Genomic DNA, 17,574 nt, shown 5'->3' with positions numbered 1-17,574 from the left:
ATTTAAATTAGGTTATTACCTGTTCAAATGTATAAGCTTATAAATTTTAAATTAATGTTAAGGTCATGGTTTTAAATTTTTCTATTGCAACACACTTGAGGACACACTACAACCAAGCGGTCCAGTAGGTCATTTCCAAATTAATTAAGGATTTATTTTTTATTATCAAGGTTAATAAGGACTAGTTAAATGTTTCAACAGTAGTTAGGGGAACAATGTCTATTGTCTTGTAATCATGTACATGTAGTACGATTAATAGTACTAAGTTAGAAATTGGTCATTAGAATAACCCAAATAAAACTCTAGGCACTAAACTGGCTACATCTATTACCTGCATGTATGTTTGAGTATAGGAGTTGGGGACTGACGGCCAAAAAGTCACATCTCAAGATCATGCAAGGAAAAGGCTCTGCACTGTCACAAAAATACTGCACTCTCAACCATTTTTAGTTCAGTTTAAGGCAACTAATGATTTTGAGAGACTGAAGTTTACATGAGTAATAAATCCCAATCTTTAAGGGATCTGAAGCAGCTACTAAGCTTCTTAAAGCACTAATGGTTCCTTAAAACTCACATGTAAGAAAAGAGTTCCAATACATAAACTAAGCATTGCAACTTACTGCCAGGTCATTATCATACATCCTTACTTTCATTAAGTATTACTAAAATGTTAAAATCTAAACCCATTTTTGAGCTCGAGAGCCCCAGAAATATGAGCAAGTTTAGATTCAAACATCTGAAGAATTTTAGAAAAATGGCTTTAGGAGAATCAAGTTCCTTCCAAAATGAGTCTTGGGGGGGGCTGAAAAGTGGATGACTTTTCTGTCCTACAGGCTCTACTCTTTTAAAAAAGAGACATTTTAAGTTATATGTTAATTATGAAAACTGTTTTGTGTCTAATACCAAAATCTTCAACTTGGACTACCAAGATACAAGTTTATACCTTCCTTAATTTCTCCTTAATATATTTATCCTGGTTTTGGCTTTCAAAACACATCAGAAACACACTTCCAGATCTACAATCAATTCTTCCTATCTAAAAGGTGTTTGCACCACTGCCTTAAATACTATCAAAACATTGTTTGTGCAATGGAACCTGTTAAAAAACAATCCTAGGATAAAAAGCCTGTTCATATATTAAGTTCATAGGAAATCATGTCAACTCCCACACCTGAGGCATACACAGCACACAATCTTTCCATGAATGTAAATTCCCCAAGAGTTGAAAAATACTGAGTCATCTTTCCTTGAAAAAAAATTGTTTTTAAGAAGCTTAATACCTGTTGCTAGAGTTTAAAACTAATTTCATATTTATTATTTTCAGACAGGATCCTAAGGCAAATGAGAGCTTGTTTTCTACATTTAACGTAGCTTGTCACTTCAGTGTCAAACTGGTTGGAGTCAGCCTTCATCCTAAGGTCTTGCCTTGCTGTTTGTGTATTAGGGCTAGTCAGTCCCAGGCTCTTCAGTCAGAGCTGGAGCTTTCCACCCAAGGCCAGGTATGAGCAACAAGATGTAACCGACCATCAGAGTTAACTTTTGCAGTTTCAGTTTTAACTTATCATTTCTATCTTTATGCTGGTTTTGTACAAGTAACCAATCTAATCCAATTCTTGCCTCAGGATGATAGGTATAATCAACTATATGCAAAAGTTTCTAGTGAAAGCATCTCTTAAACAACAGTCTCACAGGTAAGTTTTCTAAGGTGTAGTTGGGACATCTGTTCAGAAATTCATCCAGTTTTGCTTGCCATAGAGGGGATGTAGGCAAGGGGAGAGGTGAACAGTAAACCAAGTTTTTTGTTTATAGATCTTGTTCTGCCAAACTTGGCGTCAACTTTTTCTCTTGCTTGCTATATGGTACACTCCCTCTTAATTTCTTATATATTCTCTAGATTTGTTTCATTTTATACAAATGAAGACAGTAATAGTTAACAGTAATTCTGACCCTGAAACTGCTTCTTAAAACCTAACATTTTCTGTCAACATTTTTCTCTCTCTTCCCCAAATTTTCTGTGCTACACAGGCACAACAAGCCTACATAATTGTCCCCTGGCCATCACTTTCCCATGGCAATGATCAGAGTAGCAAAATACACCAATTCTGAACTAGAAAGTATATCCAAGGTTTTTCAATAGTAGTTAAAACATTTAGGACACCTAAACACTGATTAGCAACGAAGCTTACTCTTTCCCCCTGGACAAGTCTATGCAATCCTAGTAATACTGATGCATCCTGAAAAGTAGGCTCATGCAGATAGTTTCAATTGCTAAAAAAGACAAAAGCCCTTGAGACACTATCTTATACTGTTAAGTATTCCTATGGTAAGTGTGTTAATAATGACCAAAACATTCTCAACGGAACCTACACCATCATCTGAAACTCAACTCCAGCTCATCTTTCAACAAGAAAATTTCTGAAGTTAAAAATCTGACTTAAAATAGCTAAAACAAAAATCTAGGCAGTCAGAAAAATAAACAAACCTATACTTACCAGAAGAAACCTGTAACACCAATGAAACACTAAACTGATGTCAAGTTTTAGTTCTACAGTTTGACTCCTGATTCCTCACCTTAAGTGAGGGTCCTTTAGAAGATTAAGTGTTCTGTGCAAACCCAATAAAATTACAATTAGGGGATCTAATGTTATCACATAACTACAGTTAAGTTAGCAGTGTTGTGTAGTATTGACTGGCTTGCATGATGGCTTCTAAAAGCATCTGTTCCCAGAGTTTCATGTATTATATAGATGTATATATAATTATCAGTTGAGGACAGCCATTAGCATTTTGTAAAGATGGTAAACTGAGTGTTAACTTCTCCCAGCCAGTACCTTTTCCCCTCATTAAATGTTTAAAGTCATCAGGGGGGAGGGGAAGGGAAGAGTTCAACTTCATAATTTTAAGTCAATTGTCAATATACATTTAAGTTTTTAAAACCTAAATGTTCTAAGTGCAGAGTAAAGAATAAGCTGTCCAGAAAGCACACACTTAAATTTTCTCCTCTTGGGAGTTTCATAAAGGGATTTTGAACCTTGATGGCGAGAATCCCAAAACAAGAGTAAAATGAATTCTTTTTATTGCAAACAAACGTCTAAATTAATTTCTCCACCCACTTTCTTTAGAAAGAAAAAGAAATCAGCAGGCTAAGGAGATACCCATTCAAGAACTGACATGATTAAAAATTAAGATATAAATGGGTGACTCACAATTTCATTAGCTTACAAAGATGGTGGAGTTAACTACTACAAGCACACTAGTTATACAGTATTTTGTGGGAGAAGGGCATACAGACATAGCTAACTTCATATAGATCCCATTAGACAACTGGATTTACAACAAGTTTTTTTAATAAGAAATGGGCAAAGCCAGCTTTCTTTTCAGAATCAAAATGCAGAACAAATGGAAAAATTATGGTACTTAAACCTTCACAAGTTTGAGCCTCCACAAATAATGCAACCAAGTTTTACATTTTTTAACAGCCCTTCTACATACACTCCATCTTCTCTATCTTCGTTCCAAATTTTATCTTCATTCCCAAATATGCCAATTCCATCGTTACTTAAAAAGAAAGAGCCTTCCCAGTTACCGTCAAAAACTACTATTTAGCTTACCCCTCCACTACTCAGCAAACTACAGAGAGGATGGAGTGTAATATGAGCAGTACAGAGTCTTATGCAATTCATGAGGACCACTAAGTCCTTACATGAATCTGGTTGCTAACATTTCTATTATATTGTGACAATGACTCCCGACTGTTATCTCTGTGAGAAATGGGGGGGAGTAAATTCTTAATAAAAGACACCAGGTACAAAGCAACATTTTACTTTTGTTGTGATAAAAAAAAAGTCACATTTTACAGATAAAATGTAGAACCCTGAAATACTGACACATTCTCTTATCGTGCACAATGCTGAGGTTCTCTTACGATTCACTTTAAAACTGCAATTAAAAATGTACAAAAAAGAAAAGAAAAAAAATCAACCCACAAAGCTTCTAAAAAAGGAACCCGCAGGCACTTCCTCTTGTGGAATGTTTAAAAAGTTAGCCTACTAAAGAAAACAGTCGACTTCTTGTGAAGGTTTTGGAGAAATATGTATCAGTTCGTTTTATTTGGGTATTCAATAATATCCTTGGTGATAATGCTGACTCCATGGCTTCTGACCCCAGAATTGCTGTAAGAGAAAATTTTTTTTTTAAAGAAAAAACATCAATAAGCCACTCAAATTGCTTTTAGGAAATGACAATCTAATTCAGAGTAATTGCTGGAAACAAATTTATACCTGTCATTCCTCTGATTTATCAAGCCAGATTTAGTTAGTATTAACATCCCATTATCAATACACATTACAAAAGGAAACACATTACGACTTCGGTTAGTTTATACAATTAAAGCTATCAGTAAAAAAAAAAACGTATGAATTAAATATTACTTTATTAAAAAATATTAAGTTACAGCAAACTCCAACCTATCTCGCCTTCAAAAGATAGTATACAGCTACAACTGCAATACAGCTCACAGCTTGCCCTGTAATACTTATTTATAAACACTTCGATCCCTAGACAAGATTTTTAAGATTGATTCTTATGAATTCAAAATACAATTAAATGTACATAAAAGCACATAAGGAATTACTTACACCCTGCTGCCACTGGTTGTAGCCCTGAGATTGATTTTTGTAGCCACGATTGTTTCCTCGTCCTCTGAAGTTCTACAAAAAAGAAAAAAAATCTTTAAAGAACTCAGAACACAAGTTGCTAGGTTTATCTAAGGGGCAGAGGGAAAAGAGGGGACACAGCTGCAGAAATGGATGGATGGGCGGTCAACCATGAACCTCTGAGCACTCTGCTGGGTTTCCTTTCAGGTGATTAACTTATTCACTAAGAGACATCACACCTGACTTGCTCCTACTAGCAGTTAACGCACCTAAAAATTAACATTAATGAATTTTACTCATTTTATCATAATTATGCATATACACTGTATTCTTAACTGAGGCTGCCCATCATATTTAACCTTTTACACTAAATTATATAGAGAATCAGCGTCTGCAGAGATCTTAAATGGTTACCTGGTTGTAGTTCCCTCTGTTAGGCATTCCCCCTCTGTTGTAGTTCCCTCTGTTTGAGTAGCCGCCACGGCTGGGAAAGACAGGGCCGCGAGGGTACGGATAGCCAATGCCACCGCTGCCACCACCGCCACCTCCTCTCTGTGGCATACTGCCCCTCCTGTTGTATCCACCACGATTCCCAGGAGCTAGAAAACAAGAAACATCTCATTTAGTAGTGTGTTGCTGCCTTCTTTACATGAGACTTAGGGTTCTTTTGGACCATTCCTTCATTTCAGGAGAAAAATGTTTAACCATTCAACATAACCTAGACATGCTTACTAAGACAGCTCAGATAATGCACATCAAAAGCTTCCTATGTTAAATTCAGCTAAGTAACATATAGACCCAAACTGGAAGTGTACCATTTGTTTCAACCTTGGACCAAATAATACTCAACATAACTTGCCTCCTCCTCTGAAATTTCCACCGCGCATATTGAATCCGCCACGTCCTCTATGGCCACCGCCTCTGTTAAACTGGTTCTTGCCGCTCTTATTTTTATTGCTCTTCTTTGAGCCTGTGTTCTGTTTCTTTTCCGGTGGAAGAGCCTTTTTGCTTTCTTCTTTATATTGCTCCAAAAGTTTCTGGGCTTCTTCCTTCTGAAGTTCAACATAGGTTATTTCATCAAAGCACTCAGCTACTTCTGGCAGAGTAAAGTTTCCTGCAAAACATAAAATCATATTAACCTACAAACCCACTACATACACATTCACAACCCTAAAGCCCAATACTCTCAATCAGCTGTTAATTCTTACAAAACACACAACACCTAGTCATATTGTAATTACATTTTCTTACAAACACAAGTTAAATATATGTTCATTTACAGTTAATTTAACTCTTGAAAGTTATTACTGACATTAAGCTAACAGATACAAATCACAGGATATTTAAGGTAATAGAACTTCATGCCTTTCATTTTGAGGACTGCATGTTCTGGTAGGTCTTTTCCCTCTACTTCTGCTTTCTTCTGTGTTCTTTGCTTATAGTCTTCATCTTTTGGGCAAACTACAACAGCTTTTCGTTGGAAGCCTGCAAAGAGGCACATTTTTCTCCTCTGGGCAGCAGCAGACACATTTGTCTTTCAGAAAAAGAGAAAAAAAAAAAAGTTTTTAACCTCAAACATTAATTCTACAATTATCAGTTTTTTCAACTTCAAAGTTACAGCTTACCTGATCCAAAATGAAATTTCGCTTCTTACGGGCAGCAATCTCAATAAACTTTCCAAGACACTGTGGAGCTCTCTGCAACAGCGTGTTCAGTTTTCCAGTATCTGCCATTTGCTTCTTAAAACCTGCCACCTTTTTTTAAAATTAAAAATAAATTTTAACATTGCCTTTCCTCAATGCTACAAGTAAGGACATTTTATCCTGTAACACCACCCAATGCCAATCAACTCATCTTTATCTACTGGATAATTGAGTTAAAAAAACTTCTACAGAAAATGGAGTCTAGTCACTGGAAAGAAAGCAGTTTACCTTAGAGGTGAAGCACCTACTTACATAAACATTTAACTGTCCAAACTCATCTCTCTAAAATACTAAACAAAATGGATAAAAACAAAAGTATTACCTAGAATACCTTCTAGTCTTTTAAAAATGCTGAAATCAAGCCCATTTTACTTACCATCATTTTATCCATTATGGTGTTTGTTCCAAGAATGTTGTATTTACCAGGATTTTCTGCTGCATGTTTAGTAACCCAGGTAGTTTTTCCAGCTCCTGGCAAGCCAATCATCATAACCACCTACAATGGAAAGAACTGTTTAAATATTTTTTTTAAATACACAAAAGCCCAGTTTACACATTTGAACTTCCACAGCCTTTTAATGGGAACAAGTATAGCAGTAAATTAAACAGAACTTTAGCCAAGCTTCAAAAAATTTTTTTTCTAGTGACTTACTTCGCAATCTTTCTTCTCTTCAGGCCCCTTTGGTCCTCTAACTCGATCCTCCAAGGGGACATTCTGGATAAAAGTATAGTCTTCAGGTATTGGAAAATATGGCTTTTCCTTCTGACCAAAATTAAATTCAACTGCACAGTTGTGGCACAGAACATGTGGGAAGAGTGGTCGTCCAGCAAGAACTTCCTTACTGATTTTGAAGGCAATGCCAAGATCTTGTCCATTCTTTGCGTAAGAGAGTTCTACTTCATCACTTTCAAAGTTCTGTTAATTGGAGAGAAAAATTAATGGGTTTTAATATGCTTCTTGTAACACTTCTTAAAAAAAAAACCAACCTAGGAGTAAAGCGTATCCTGTGGATATTTAGGTTATAAATATGTTTAAATAGCTTGGTGTGAACAATTAAAACACCTATGTCCACAAACAGAAATTAATACTATCCAAAAAGACTAGATTTGGGGATCAACTTCATATTAAGTTTTCAGTCAAAATCAATCAGTAATTGAAAGTTGATATTGATATAACTTTAAAATAATCTTGTCTAATAACTTGCCATTTACATACAAATTTAGCTGTGACTTACAGCAAAACATGTAATCACATCATTTTCATCAAACTTCTCTCCATAATCTTCAGTCTCACAGTTGCATGTTTTTATTCCTTTTAGAGAATATCCATAAGAAAATTCTTCTTCGCCTAAGAAAATAATTAACTTTCATTAAATCAACTCTCCAGAATAAACCGACCCATTATTTTTTCAAGATGTAGGGTTTAAGAGTATACTATACTGACTTTATACTAGATATAAAAAGCTAGGTGGTTATTTAACTAGTTGACAAACTGCATGACATGACAACATTCTATTTGAACCATCAGCCACAAACCAATTAACTATAAAGAAAGAAAAGCCAAAATTTAGCCTATGCTCATGTTACTATCATCTCTAAAAAACAGGCAAAAAGTTTAGAATGCCTGCTAACTACTGAAATCAAACACTAAACACTCATGAGTACCAAGATACTCAAATGGAAACTTTACCGAGCAACATTCCACTTGTGGTTAGTGACCACCCAATCCGAACTTCATGTATATCAATATCTTTCGTATATAAATGCCTCACTGGGATCTTCTCTGTAACCTGAAAGTCAAAGATAAACAAACTGTGAACCAAGGAAAATAAACCACTTAATCAACCCTAGTTTATTTCATTTGGGCAATGGGCTAATTCTTCTTCAGCTACTAAGTACAGAGACACACCAACTTTACGCTCCCCCAAACATTTTTAAGAAATTCAAAAATTAAGGGCTTATAACTTGAAGCTGAAAATTTACTTGGTTGAGTCACATTTAAAAGAAAATGTTGAAATTATATATTCTCAATGCTTCAAAACCAACTAAACTTTATTCTTTAACATGTTTTCCTCAGAACAAAAACTGGAGCCTAACCAAATTTTTTCAAACCTTTGGTGGGCCTTTCAACTGCCTGATAAAAAAATGAACACCCTAAATAAAAATTATGCTGGCTCTATCTACATGGCAACTTCTAATATAACAAACATCTTCAACTACTATAAAACACAGGGTTAGTCCCTCTTGTAACCCACAGAAACTTGAAAAAAATAGAAGTTCCACTGATATCTAATAACAGGCAAAAACCTCACGAAGCTTAAGAAAAAAAGAACATCACAAAACTACTTTTACCTTCATCTCAAAACAGACTTTGCCTTTTGACACACCATAAGATGCCCTTCCTCCAGCCCAAAGAAAAGCAAAACTCTCCATGGTAAGGGAAGAAGCACTGAGGCGATCTCTTGATATTTTAAAATGTAGATCACAATTATCTGCAATTATATCAAATGCCATATTATTTCTTTTGATATCCACTATAAACATCTGCCATGTAGACAAAGCTGTTATTAAATTTTCACATATTTCTGAATGCTGCATACTACATTTTTACAGATGCTGTTCTAATTTTCAGTTTAAACCCCACTCCCACCAAGTCATTCTTGCCAAATCATGAACTGAAGCGTACACTACCTATGCAGCTAACAAATATAAAGGTTTAGCATATGCGTACTTTAAGTATATAAAATAATCAAGACAATGTGACATTTATACATACCTGCTCTGCTCTTTACCTTGATTTAGAGGCAAGCAGTAGAGGATAGCAGGAAATCAAAGTGAAGCATGCCAGACCAGGTAGAATTTACCAGTGCCACAATAAAACTGAAGGGAGGCCATGACCAAGTATTTTAAAGTAAAGAGTATGAGCTGTTGATCCTCACTTTACAGGGGTTCTAGATCTTAAACTCTTTGCTAAAACTTGTTAAGAAGGCAATCTCAGTCTATACAATACAAACCTGGTCATCAATGCTGTTACTACTACAGCATTTTAGGTCCCCTTTCCCCAGATATGCCTGTTAATAAGTATGGGGGATTACACACTTTGGAGTAATCCAAATCCAAAACGACTTTAACCTAGCTACCTTTGGGTCACTGGCTCATTAGCATGCATGCACCTTCTGAGTTCTCAGTGGAAGCAACACTAAATTAAGAAAGCTAGTTTCCTAAGTTTTACTGGAGAGATGAAATTAAACCTACAGTCTGGAATTCCTTACATAAGCTTTGCTCTTTACATTTCTGATACAATGTTCAACAAATTATACTTGAACCCAATAATGCACTTAAACTGGTATCCCTTGACGAGCTAAAAAGCCTTTTATAACAGCATTATCTTCCTAAACCATTGCTTCATAGCTTGCCAACTATAAGCAACTAAGCATAAAACATTCAACTACTCTTCCATATACAGTTCAAAATAAAAGATTCCACTACATTGACTATATGTAAACAGTATGTAGCAAAGAGACTTACATTTACACTACCATACACATCTAAATAAAATAGGTATTCCAAAACAGGAGAATCTAAGATTCAACTCCTTAGATCTACAGGACAGGATGACACCTTACCTCTAGGCAATTATTTCTACCCTTTTTTCTGTTTATCACAAAATTGTACTTTCTGATCAAAATACTAAATCAGTGATTTTGTATGTGAGAAAAATGAGGAATCTGACTGCCAAGGCCCATTTAGAGGTTTGCAATACTTCCTCATACTCAATTGCAACCCAACTGGGTAAAGTAGCAGTATTTACAGCGCTGCCATTGATACCATTCGCTGCTGAAGAAAGCTAGTGGCCCAGTGATAGCCCACTGCTGCTGCCCCAGGTCTTTGGAAGAAACCAACTTAGGTTAAAGCAGCAGCTACTGAACTGGAATTGAGAACAAAAGAGCAGTTATTGAGAAAGTAATATTACAATCTTTCAGAATAGGGAATATAGTGATGTGCTAATGGGAAAGTCATTAATAAATACTTAACTAGCCCAAGTAGCTCACTTAACATAATTCCACAAAAAAAAAAAAAAAACACAACCACATTACTTTTACTGTAGACCCTACAGGGAGAAATTATAGGTAGTCTTACAAGTTTCCATTAGCTAGACAGTCAAATATTGGCATTCATTTCACATTCCTACAAATGAGAATTTTAATATCATACCAAAAAATTATCAAATTGCTGGAGCCTCTAAAACTATCAATATAACTGCTGGACTAAATTAAGTGACCAGAATCTGAATAAAAGCCACCATCTTTCCAATTTTAAAAGAACCCTTTATACGCATTAAGTTTTCTAACATTTTGTAATCAAAAACCATATTTGATAACTAAGGGAGGAACGGGGAAGAAACAGCTTCACTTACAAGTATCAAGACAAACCACTGTGTCGTCGAAGTGTTCATCTTCTTCTTCAACAGGTGGCTGAGGAGATTTGGCTCTGAAAAGACAGAATTGTCTCCTGATACAACCTTCCCCAAAGAATAATGAACAGGTGCCAAAACTAGGTTAGCATCTCTACCTGCTATACTTGTTCTCTTCAATGTACTCAAAATAGCCACGGCCATGATCTTCTCGAGGTCTTTTAACACCTCTCTTTTTATCTCCGCCTTTCTGTTCTGTTTTGCCGTCTCCTACAACACATGACACCGCTGTATAAGACACCACGGCACGCCGCCACAACAAGCAGAAAACCCCTTTCTTGTCGGAGGTTCCCTAAAACTCGACTTGTACATTGTGATTTCAATCAACGACTCAACTGCGAATTCAAACAATCTCCTTGGAATCGGTTTAGATTCAGTGACGCAGTCTAAGGACATTGCTAATTTTGCCAGTTCACTCGAATATTCCAGAAAGCACATGAAAATTTAGCGCGGCCCAGGCCCGGAGCCCACGTGTACCCCAGAGTGTTCAGGAAAGGGGGAGGGGCCGAAGCGCCCCGCTCGCCCTCCCCTCCCCCCAGCCGGGCCCGCGCTCCCCGCGGCCGCATTGTACTGCTCGCCGCGGGCGCCGCCCGACCCCGCCCCGCCCGCCGGAAGTGACGTCACCCGAGCCCGGCGCGCCTTGCACAATACCGCGGCCCGGAGCCGCCACGGCGCGCCGCCGGGGCCCCGGGCCTCCCCTCCCCCCGAGACATGTGCCCGCACCGCGCGCACGCAGCGCGACGGCGCCTCCGCGGCTCCTCCCCCTCCAGCGGCAGCTGCAGCCTCCCCCTTCCCCACCCCGGCTCTCCAGGCACATAATGGAGGCGCCGCCACCGCCGTCACACACCGAGCCGAGGCCTCACGCCTAACCCGGGATTCCCCGCGCCCCGCCCGCCCCCCTCCAGCAGTCCCCAGCCCCCGAGGGTGCTCCCTCCCGCGGCGGGTTTCCTCCCTCCCCCCCTGCGGGGCTCCGGCAGGCCTGGGCACGGTCCCCACCCCGCGCGGGCCTCCCGCCGCGCGCAACCAACCACGCAGCACTCACCCGCCGCCGGAGCCCCGGGGCGACCGCCGCCTCCGCCGCCTTCCGCCTTCTTCTTACCTCCCGCCTGCTGCTGGCCCTGCCTCGCCCCGGGCGGCGCCACCGTCACCGCGAACAGCGACGTGGGGCCGCTGCTCTTCCCCGCGGCCTCCTTGGCGGCCCCGCGCTGCTGCTGGGGTTGTTGCTGCGGCGCCGCCGGCGGTTGAGGCTGCTGCTCCCCGTGCCCGTTCTCGTCGCCCGCGCCTTCCTCCTCTTCGCCGAGCTCATCCTCCCCTTCCTGGAAGCCCTGGTCGTCGCCGTTCTCGTCCTCCGAGGCGGCCTCTTCCTCCTCCATCGGGCCCGAGTCGGCCGCCCCCGCGGCGCCGTTCTCCTCGCCGAGCTCCATCTGGTCGCCATCCAAGGCGGCGATCCCTTCCTCCTCCTCCTCCTCTTCCTCCTCGTCGTCGTCGCCGCCGGCCGCGGCCTCCTGCTCGAGGCCTGCTCCCGAGCGCCCGGCGGAATCCCCGCCCAGGTCTAGGCTGCCGTTCCCGGGCTCCATGGCGGGGCGGCCCCCGGCCTCCTCGTCGTCCAGCGCGGCCTGGAGACGCTCCATGAGCTCGGCCTTGAGGCCCTTGTCGGACAGGCGCCGCTTCTTGAGCTCCTCCTTCAGCTCCGACACCTTCAGCTTTTTCACATTAACAGGCGAGGAACTCATGGTGAGGCCCCGATTCACCGCTAGGCGCTGGCTCAAACTCGGCTCCGCTCACTCGGCCACTGGCGGCGGCTGCGGCTGCTCCTCGGCCCGGGCGGCGGCTGCGGCTGCGGCTGGAGGTGGGTTCGTGCTGCAGAGCGGATCCGCCTGGTGTCGAACGGCGCCAATTCCTTTCACCGAGTTCGCGAGGGAGACGCGGAGACTCGCCTGGCGCGAGCGAGCACGCAACGTCCTCTCGCAGGGGCGGCACCGCGCACGTAATATAGCCGCCCCGCCTCTGCGCCGGCAGAGCGCCCGCGCTCGCCCCACCCCGCCCCGCCCGAGCGGCGGGCCGGGAGCGCGGCGCCGCGCACTGCGCTTCCAATTGGGGCCCAGCTAATGGAGGAGGTGGAAACCGCCTTCAGTTAAACCGACCCGCTGCAGCCTCTATTGGCCTTTCCAGCCCTTTGGTGGCAATATTCGTTTATGTTCTTTGCCTTCCGGCCAGGAGGCTGCTTCTACCCAAATGCTTTCATCTTCAACTTGGTAATTTCAGCTGGAATCCGCCACCTCTTCTTCCATTTTAGATTTATCTTATCTGTTTCTCCAGCTATTTGCTTAGAACCCTTAAAATTTTGATTTGATTTGTACAAGCTGACAGTCATTATACGCAGGAGATTTTCTTCTGCTTAATAATTGGTTTAATTTTCCTGAATCCTAACTTGGGAGTTGAATTTTAGACTCAGGAAGGGCCTTTGTTTTGTCTCTCCCATGACCTCTGATGCAGGGTTTGGGAGATCATGCTTATTTTTGAAGAGTGGCCTCCACTCCATACTGCACAGCGGACTTTACAGGCCTTGTTATGGTACTAATGGCCAAAGAAGTTAGCCTCAGAATTGCATTTCTGTGTTTTCTTTACATCTACCAAGAAGACAGACCTCCTGTAAGGTTTATTCTGTCCAAGTTAGGACCTGGTCATGCAGTTATGAAGTCCCCTTAACTAACAATGAGGATAAGACCCCAGCTAGGTCACACACTTTGATTCTATTCCTGTGGATATACTTTTGACAAAATTATGCCAAAGCTCTAATAAAAGCTAATGAAAAAATAAAAGGCTGTGATTTTGTGAAAAGAAAAATATCACTCTCAAAGAAAAATGTGATTTTGGTGTGTCTTAGAAGTTTAATTTTTCCTTTTACTAAATTAAGAGGTGTGTTAATGTTCTTCCAGTTTTCCAGAATTTAGATATGTGATAGACATGAATGTCTCAAACCCCAGAGAATCTGCACAGTGGCTAGCCAGTGGTCTAGTCTAGTCTAAGCTCAACTATATTGCTTCATGCTTTAGCTGGCACAAGGCTGTCCCAATTTTAATTCAAAATTTAGAAAAATACACACTTAACTTTCTCCCATAGTACAGTTTAATAAATTTTATTTTTTAAGTTCTCTTCAATGGCTTTTAAGAATCTTGTATTTTACAGTGCTGTCATAGATGAAGATGAAATATTAACATTTGTGAAATGATTTGAGTTGAAATTAATGGATTATGTATAGTACTAGTAATTCTCAGTTCAAGCTGATGGAGGCAGAGGGATAGCACCCAAAATAGGAACTTCCAAACCCTGCCAAAAACTCATTTTAGCCTTTGGTTATAATATCCTTAGAGCTTACAAACAAGTAGCAAACTGAAATTTGAACTTTTCAAGTTCTTTGCCCTTGTTCAAAATGGGAAAAGAATTGCAGGGGGTCTTCCATGTTCACAAAATAAGTAATTAGTCCCCTAATGAATCAGAATTAAATATAGTAATTATGGTGATCATTTAAGTTTATGTGTCCTTAGATATGACTTCATATTTAAATGTTAGAGACATGAAAGCAATTTCTGTTTACCGGGGAAAACTAAATTGTGAAAATAAAGTTTATATACCTAAATATCAATTTATAACAATTATTCTTGGTATGTTAAATCAATTGTAAAAATAAACATGAAATATAACTTTAGATACTCCTTGGAAGAAGAGTTATGATCAACTTAGACAGCTTATTAAAAAGCAGAGACATTACTTTGCCAACAAAGGTCCGTCTAGTCAAGGCTATGGTTTTTCCAGTAGTCATGTATGGATGTGAGAGTTGGATTATAAAGAAAGCTGACCACAGAAGAATTGATGCGTTTGAACTGTGATGTTGGAGAAGACTCTTGAGAGTCCCTTGGACTGCAAGGAGATCCAACCAGTCCATCCTAAAGGAGATCAGTCCTGAATATTCATTGGAAGGAGTAATGTTGAAGCTGAAACTCCAATACTTTGGCCACCTGATGTGAAGAGCTGACTCATTTGAAAAGACCCTGATGCTGGGAAGGATTGAAGGCAGGAGAAGGGGATGATAGAGGATGAGATGGCTGGATGGCATCACTGACTCAATCGACTTGAGTTTGGGTAAACTCTGGGAATTGGTGATGGACAGGGAGGCCTGGCGTGTGCAGTCCATGGGGTCACACACAGTCGGACACGACTGAATGACTAAACTGAACTGAATAACTTTAGATGGGCATGAGAAAATGTCATGGCTTTGTTATGGCTTTGTCAAGAGCTTTGTATCACAAAGATCATCCTCAGTCTGCTCATTACATGGCCCAAGAACCCAGGTCCTCCTCCCACCCCAGGCTTCTTTCATTACCCTGGGCTTTCCGAGACAACATTCAACAGAAAAACCTTTTATAAATGCTCAAAAAGAACCAGTCAGCCAATGCAGCAGACAGGGGTTCAGTCCCTGGGTTGGGAAGATCCCCTGGAGAAGGAAATGGCAACCCACTCCAGTGTTCTTGCCTGGGAAATCCCATAGACAGAGGGGCTTGGGAGCTACAGTAGACGGGGTCGCAAAGAATCAGACACGAGTTATCAACTAGACAACAACAACAAATGCTCAAAGAGCCATCATCTTGCTGTTTGTCCTTTTTACAAGCAATATTTTATTTTACCACTTGAAAATACAAATAGTGACTTCACTTTCCTAATAGTTTTTCTTCTTATATTTTTAATGCTGTCATGATAGTTCTGTTCTACAGAGACCAGTTAAAGTACAGATCACTTTCTCTAAATTGCTGAGGGATCTATCAAAAATTTGATATTCCCCCTTTTTGAAATCCTGGAGCCCACCAAGAATACAGAGTGGAAGAGGGGGAAAATTAATTTCAACAGTAAAAAAACAAAATAATTAGTGAATTGCCCATAGGTAATAGATCTATGACAGGGCATTACAGAGTTAGGGTGCTCAGAATATGTAGCTTACATTTTGAAGTTGAAACAAAGGCACATACCTGGATATAGTTTGTCATTAAGTTCACTCAGCAAATATTTTTTAGCACCTTCTCTTAAGCACTAGGAATACAGCAGTGAACTATGTAATTATGCCTTCATTCTCTTAGGGATGATTAGCCAATAAGTTAAAATAGAGAAAGTAACAAGTATGGCAGGGAAATGTAAAACAGGACAGGGGTAAGGTATGCTGGGGTTGGGGGAGTTTTTCAGTTATAAATGGGGTAGTCTGGGGAGCCTAAGAAGTAAGGTAACATTTGAGTAAATATCTCAAAGAGGTGGAGGGAACAGTAAGTAGTCCTGAGGGGGAAGATAGGCAGGGAGTTGAGGGGAGGTGCAGATTGCCAGCAGCCTTGTCAGTGGTTTTGTAAGGACTTTGGCTTCTGCCTCCAGTGAGAAGGAAGATACTGAAGGGTTGTTACTAGTGAAGAGATAAGAACTGCAGGAATGCTAGATTCAGTGGACTCAAGATGCTATTTCATGTACGTCTTTTTTTTTTTTTGTATAGAAAATCAATGCCAATTTAATAAAAGAAGCAAGAAACACACTGTGATACATTTTTCAATCTTCTTACAAAAATGTGAGAAGTTACAAGTACCTACAAATTACTAAGAATTAGTACACTTTCATATAGGCCAACAGAAATGCACAGTAGGAAGGGAGGATGTTTCAAATTCTGGGTAAAAATACAAACATAAATATCAGACAGACATGGGCTGCGGTCCCAGTTAGATAGCATATTGGCTGAAAAACTCTGATGCTGGGAGGGATTAGGGGCAGGAGGAGAAGGGAACGACTGAGGATGAGATGGCTGGATGGCATCATGGACTCCGATGGATGTGAGTCTGAGTGAACTCCGGGAGATGGTGATGGACAGGGAGGCCTGGCGTGCTGCGATTCATGGGGTCGCAAAGAGTCGGACACGACTGAGCGACTGAACTGAACTGAACTGATCTTGCACAAGCTATGTATCTCTCTGTGCCTGAGAGTATTTACATCTAAAATGATACCTGCCTCGTGAGGTTGTTGGGAAAATGCACTGAGATAGTCTAAACTCTGAGGACAGGACTGGAAGCACAGGAAGAGCTCAGCATAGGTTAGTCTTCATTAGCTACTTTGAGCAATTTAATGAGCTTAAGAAAATCTGGAGTTGAATTGCTAAATCTTATTTAGGAAATTATACATATTGTGTAAATTGTCAATGAATTGTTCATAGTGAAATGAAGTCTGGATAGGAGGGTGCAGGCTTCACTTCTGGGCATGGTACTGTCACTGTGACCAGCTGGGGGACCTTTGGCAAATTGCACCATCTCTCTGGATGTTTGTTTCCTCATCTATAAATGAAGCAGAGCAGACTGGAAGATTCGTAGAGTCCCTCTAGGGAGAAACTTCTGTGAGTCTCCTGTTTGCTGACTCCACACTGTCCATGGAGGAGCACTATTAAACTTTGAAATATTGATTATTCATATTCAAGTTTTACTTGTTACATTCAAAACTTTGCATTAGAGTCTTGAAGCATTTCATAATTAATTAGCAGACATGAAATTTAAACTAGTGTATCACACCCTTTAAATTTTAAATGATGCAAAATATTCCCATTTATATGGAAAAACTCAAACGAGCTTTTTGGCCAACCCAATAATTTAAACTTGGATACCACAATAGGCTAAGAGGTTTAAAGTAAAGGGTTTCTCCAAAAGCAAACCAGATTCCCACCGCC

General features: G+C 40.4%; 1 protein-coding gene across 2 annotated transcripts; it reads right to left on the bottom strand.

The window, feature by feature from the left end:
* Positions 1–3,059: 3,059 nt before the first annotated feature.
* HNRNPU (heterogeneous nuclear ribonucleoprotein U) lies at positions 3,060–15,177 on the bottom strand. Of its 2 annotated transcripts, none has more exons than XM_069545503.1 (14): positions 11,875–15,177; positions 10,931–11,042; positions 10,776–10,849; positions 8,711–8,850; positions 8,049–8,148; positions 7,594–7,706; positions 7,011–7,274; positions 6,735–6,854; positions 6,281–6,409; positions 6,021–6,189; positions 5,515–5,769; positions 5,070–5,254; positions 4,638–4,709; positions 3,060–4,172 (listed from the first exon to the last, which is right to left on the bottom strand). In XM_069545503.1, the coding sequence occupies exons 1-14, from the start codon at positions 12,563–12,565 to the stop codon at positions 4,119–4,121; spliced, it is 2,478 nt and encodes an 825-aa protein (XP_069401604.1). In that variant the 5' UTR covers positions 12,566–15,177; the 3' UTR covers positions 3,060–4,118. The 2 variants fall into 2 exon arrangements, with proteins under 2 accessions (XP_069401604.1, XP_069401605.1); XM_069545504.1 differs by having other exon boundaries at positions 11,932–15,177.
* Between the last annotated feature and the right edge of the window lie 2,397 nt (positions 15,178–17,574).

The sequence above is a fragment of the Ovis canadensis genome, chromosome 12 (genome assembly GCF_042477335.2).
Source record: "Ovis canadensis isolate MfBH-ARS-UI-01 breed Bighorn chromosome 12, ARS-UI_OviCan_v2, whole genome shotgun sequence".
Taxonomy (NCBI): Eukaryota; Metazoa; Chordata; class Mammalia; order Artiodactyla; family Bovidae; genus Ovis; species Ovis canadensis.
Note: the sequence above shows the minus strand (reverse complement) of the source record. Positions and strands in the feature narration are given on the sequence as shown.

Coding starts and splice junctions, on each gene's coding strand:
- HNRNPU (XM_069545503.1), bottom strand. CDS start 12,565: ATGAGTTCCTCGCCTGTTAATGTGAAAAAGCTGAAGGTGTCGGAGCTG. Junction 8,149..8,710: donor AAGTCTGTTTTGAGATGAAG/GTAAAAGTAGTT, acceptor TTTGACTTTCAG/GTTACAGAGAAGATCCCAGT. Junction 4,173..4,637: donor ACAACCAGTGGCAGCAGGGT/GTAAGTAATTCC, acceptor TTTCTCTTACAG/CAATTCTGGGGTCAGAAGCC.